The sequence below is a fragment of the Liolophura sinensis genome, chromosome 8 (genome assembly GCF_032854445.1).
Source record: "Liolophura sinensis isolate JHLJ2023 chromosome 8, CUHK_Ljap_v2, whole genome shotgun sequence".
Classification (NCBI taxonomy): Eukaryota; Metazoa; Mollusca; class Polyplacophora; order Chitonida; family Chitonidae; genus Liolophura; species Liolophura sinensis.
Genome location: NC_088302.1, coordinates 48,910,360 through 48,915,777, shown reverse-complemented (window position 1 = coordinate 48,915,777; position 5,418 = coordinate 48,910,360). Strand labels below are relative to the sequence as shown.

Genomic DNA, 5,418 nt, shown 5'->3' with positions numbered 1-5,418 from the left:
CGCGTAAACGGCTTAAATACACATATGGTCATATATTAATAACCCATCGACGTACTATTACCCCAGGAATGAGATGTCATTCTTCAAAACTCCTCCATATCATTCATAATACAATGCTTCTAAAAAAATTTACATATCTGCTAACCGGTTGTTTGGATGCTATATGCACGGGAATTGTGCAAGGGCGACCTTGTTTACTTCTCCACACGGTAAACTGTGACCTTAGGATTTTCAATTCAGGACAAAATAACAGAATGCCCTGTCTTGCATGCCTTGGAACCTGTCGCGGTGTTATTACAGGGGAGACAACACCGAGAGGAAAATAAACGCAAACTGACAATTGTAACGATGAGGGGAATTAGAAATCAAGTCGAAGGAAATGAAAAGATTTGTCTTGCCCTTTTCTAAAGCAATGTCAACTTTTCGGACGCATAATTTGACACATATTACAGGGAAATTCTTGATACAAAAAGTCGCAGCAAACTGTCTCGTGAAATTTGCTGGCATGAGAGAATATAGCCGATGCGTGCTGCAATTCTCCTCAACAATTCAAGCAGAGAGAACAAAAAAACACTGAGACATTCGTAAGATATATTTTTAGCAATCAGGTTCTTTGCAAATTTTTTTTTACGTAGGCCTACATTGTTATTCATATCGGAATATTTTACAAATAGAAATCATATTGGGACAAACTGGAAAAGTTTTCACTTCGTTTATCAAAAGTCGGAAAACAGCAGGTTCTTGTCTTCTCGAATAGCCTCATCATAGGCGTCCGTGGATTCCGGCACACACCGGATATCCGTGTCCAAGCCGTATCGGCTGATGTTCACCGGAGACTCCGCAGAGGTTCCACTCAGGTCAATACGAACGGCACTTCTAGAGGCCATAGAAGGGTCCTCAGGGAAATAGTTGTATGGCGAGAGGAAGAATGAAAGATGCCCTCCAGTAGTTGGCGTTACGGGAAGATCTTCAGTGTGTGGGATGTGATGGACGCCCATGGTTATCCAAGCAACGAGATCCTGAAATAGAGGAGAGCATTGTCCTTGTCACTGGTCAACTTCAAAGCCTTCACAAATGCCAATGGCACTACGCTATTTATTACACTTGGGGTTCTACAAAGGTCAACCAAACAGAAAACCGGGGAGGCAGGTACGGATAATTTGAATAAACAAGAACCAGTGAAAGATAGGCTGGACATAAGGCCTAATGAACATCCATAATTCTTACGTCGACGGTGTGATTTTATGAACTGTTGCAACCAAAGAGCGATCGAGAAGCCTAAATTTATTTTCCAACTCGAAAGTATTGATAGCCTAAAATTTTAAAATTTGAATTGCATTTCACGACTATAAAGTCAACTGTTATTCATGCATCACTGAAAACTGGCGACTGCTTCTCGGGACACCGGTTTAGTTTCAGACTTGGTCGATGGTATTATCAAGGTACCTCCATTCAGTGGACCACTCCTCCAAGATTATAGGGATCTTACACCTCTCATTAATTATTAGTTGTTAACTAGAGCCACATATCTATTTAGCGTAGAATAAATTTGGTCTGCCATCGTGACGACAGATACATAGAACGACGTATATCGAAGAAATGACTTCAGTATTCAGAATTACACTGAATTACGAATCTGTTCATCACAAGTCGCCTATAACTTTTCAACTCTTGGAGATGCATGCGGGAACTCATTTGTAAAATTTACATTTACCCGTATAACCGATATATCCACTGTCCACATCTTGGAAACAATCAGTGAAAATTCAGTGTCTCTTGCGACAGTTTACACAGATAAAACAGATGACAAAATATCACCTGATATGGACAGTGGTCGTCTACACATTTTTACAATTGAATGGTTTATACTTACTTGGTCTACAATTGTTTCATTGTCATCTAGAAAGTCTTGGAAGTTCACCACAGGATCCAGAGCGTCAAACACAGCATACATGGAACTACTTGACTGTTCGTGCTCATGGCGCTTGGTGACCGCCATCTGGTAGCGTGACCACGATATGGACGGCTCAGCACCTCGGCCAATCGGCAAAGTCTGCTTTGACATGCCCAGAAGAGAAATTCTGTACGCCCTTGGATTCCCGTATTTGTCTGTGGAGTTTTCGTTATGAAAGATCAAGTATTTTGGAGCATCGAAGTTAAACGTATATGCTGCTTCCAGTTCGGTGCTCTTCAAAGTTCTGTTGAACATTATCTGATGGTAGGTGGAGGTTTCAGGGTTAGTGGACCAGTCAGTGTTATCAGCTTCATAAACATTAATGTCTAAAGTTTCAAAGCGGTTTTCATTCCCACTGACATCAATGTCTATTTTAAAGTTGAACATGTGATGGTGAATATTTCCAAGCACGCGTTCTTGTAGCCGGAAGCCGTATTTCTCCTCTGCGGGCGAATAAACACTGGTGATGATGTATCCGGTGGAAATACCTTTCACCTCTAATACGCCATTCTGGTGAAAGATAAAATCAAATATGTAATCATAGTTTCCGATGGTTAGAATTGTTCTCAAAATCAAAACATCGTCCATCATGCCGCTGTAGAATGAACCATGTGAGGAAGTGTAGGAATGGTGACGCCTAAGAGGGACGCCTGTACTTTGTTCAAATAAGCAGAAGGCATTTTTATATACAATGGAGGTAGGTTCTGAGCTGGTCTGATGTCGGGCGGGAAGAAAAGTGGCATGCTGTGGGCAATCACCTCCAGGAACGAGGGCTTTAGCGGCGTACCCTAATAAGACAAGGCTATCGACAAAATCGCTAAACCGGTTTAATGGATTCGATGCCGAATAGAACACAACGATTTCCTGCAGACTGATTTCGTAGGCTATCCTATTTTTACGATATTGTACGTCTAGAAGCATTGGTCCGGTACTCGTTGACATTCTGTAATGGAAAGACCAGCCGAGATATCCAACCTTCTGGTGCTTCACAGTGTATCGTTTACCGTCCGGTTCTAACTGACGAGGGGCTCGATGGGATTCTTTTTCTAGAATGTCTCCGCGAAGAGTCATCGTGGAAAACTCCTTCTCCTGATTCGATGGAAAACTTGTTTTTAGTTTGCTGATTGAATCATTGGAGTACATTTGGATGAGATCATCAGCACTCTTGAAACTCTGCTGGTTGTACCAGACTGTCGACATGTTAAACTTACTCGGATCCGTTCCATCCAGCTGCAACAGAACCTGCAGATCTATAGGGTGTAACTTGTAATACTCGGTTTGGAAGTTGAATCCCACCCATATTTGCCTCTTGATAGAGCCGATATTTGAAGTGGACACTGGGGCTGAAGAGAAGCTCAGACATTTGTCCTTACAGTCCGTTACCAGGATTCCAAAACTTTCGTATATTATAAAACCTAATTTCGTGAACAATTCTACCCAAATTGTCTTTTCCAAGTGTAATAACTCCACAAGTGTAGGTGGCCTGACGTTAAACGGTATAGGGTTTATACGTCTACCTGTGTAGTTTAAGAGTCGATGTGAGGTAGGGGTTGGTAATGGACCCACTTTGTATTCCTGGACTTCAGGTATACTTAAATCACCGCGAAACAGGACGACTTTGGCCCACCGTTTCGGTGCATCTGTTTTTCCATCAAGATGTTTTAAGGTTTCTGCTTTGTTAGGCAAAAGTAATTCAATGAGATGTACATAAGAGGAGTCTATACGAGCCTCTGTGATTTTTGTCACATTTAAATCTGTCTGATCAAATAAGTAGCGGTTGATGGATTCGAACTCTGGCCCAGTAAGGTCGGAGAACACTGTTGGGTTTACTGATTCGCTGATGTCAATGTCATCTAGGTTTAGGCCACATTTTGAAAGAACAATAGGCTCTGTGGATATGCTCATATCCGTTACGTTTCTTGGTACAGACAGCTCTTGTGCGAGAAGAACAGCTATCACTGTCAAAGCGATTCCGAGGCTCAAACTGATAAGGAGAAGGAGTAAGGCCATGAAACGCCAGTATTCGCTGTAGTCCTTCTCCCCCGTCCTATACCGGTACGTCATCTTGTCGTCGTCTGTATAGAGAGAAAAACAGTGGCTATTTAATGACATGCTCGTTGCCATTAGTATGACAATAAACATATTTCTATCTCCATTATAAGAGCTTCACACAGAGGTTGATCCAAGAATGTTTTCGTCTCCACTTGCCTTTTCGCTTCCTTTTATAGTCTTTCCACAAATATCTCACCTGTACCCCCATCAAACTTCTTTTACGATAAGAGTTTGGCTGATTTGGGTGTGAAATAATGAAAGTGTTCAGAATCATTTTTGTTATTCTGTAACTTGTTTCATGTTTAATTACCTGAGGAATATGTCACTTTTGCCTCTAGAATGCATGTCAAATTCATGTTGTAACGCCACAATTACAGCTCAAATGATCTGTCTTCAATAATTATGCTCAAAACTCGTTCCACATTTTTCTACCTGACCTTTTCTTTTCGAACCTTACATGAAGCAAACTTTTTTTGCTGATTGGCTGACTTTGTAAAATTTCATTATATTAACCAAGTTTAAATTTACATTGTTTTAGTGAATGGACGTCAAAAAATATACAAACTGTAATGTTACTCTGCCAACATTTAAACGCCTCTTAAAACCCACTGAGTTAATATGGAGTGGTTTACCTATGAGCATGATCTTGTTCATGTACGGATTTAAAGTACCTATATAATTTTTAAATAGCAATGCTCGAGTTTACGGTTTCGCGTTTGAACGTGAATAAAGCAACGTGATTCTACTTGACCATTCAATAAGCATGGACAATGACTTTAAAAATTCTACCAATTTTCTTCATGCAGAGAGTTTGTTTGGTACATACGGTAGCACGGATTGACCTACTTGATCGTATAAGACAAAACTGTAAGCTCGTGTATTGGAAACGTCAGAGAGTATAATTTACAATAATTTACTGTATTTTTAGATGCTTACGTGAGGTAACTGAGGGCCAACAAATGTAAAGGATCACGACTATAAAACATGCTCCTGAAATCACATTGACATATATTTTAAGTCTGAAGCAGATAATTCTCAGTACGGAAATTTCGTTCCGCAAGTCTGCTCTCTGTGTGTTGTTGCTGAGATAAGCGACGCGACTTACGCGATTGAATCTTGATACCGAATGATGTGGGTAAGAAAATTGCTTTTCATGTATTCACTGTATCCAAGTAATAATACCGGGCAGAGATAAGCAAGGTGTTAGGACTGCCTGGGATTAACCGCACTGATCATACATTTACTGACCTATTTCACCTGTGTTCGTGAATACACTGGTCCACTTTACTATAAGTTCTTAGAGCAATACTGTAGTAGTCTGCCTTACAATTGTTGCTGGTCTGTCAGCGGATGGTCATGGGGTTCCCCCCGGGCTCTACCCGGTTTCCTGCCACTATAATGCTGGCCGCCCC

At 41.0% G+C, this 5,418-nt stretch overlaps 1 protein-coding gene across 1 annotated transcript; it reads right to left on the bottom strand.

Moving 5' to 3' along the window:
* Positions 1 to 716: 716 nt before the first annotated feature.
* On the bottom strand, positions 717 to 4,018 carry LOC135473627 (putative amine oxidase [copper-containing]). The gene is made up of 2 exons (XM_064753487.1): positions 1,874 to 4,018; positions 717 to 1,019 (listed from the first exon to the last, which is right to left on the bottom strand). The coding sequence occupies exons 1-2, from the start codon at positions 4,016 to 4,018 to the stop codon at positions 717 to 719; spliced, it is 2,448 nt and encodes an 815-aa protein (XP_064609557.1).
* Between the last annotated feature and the right edge of the window lie 1,400 nt (positions 4,019 to 5,418).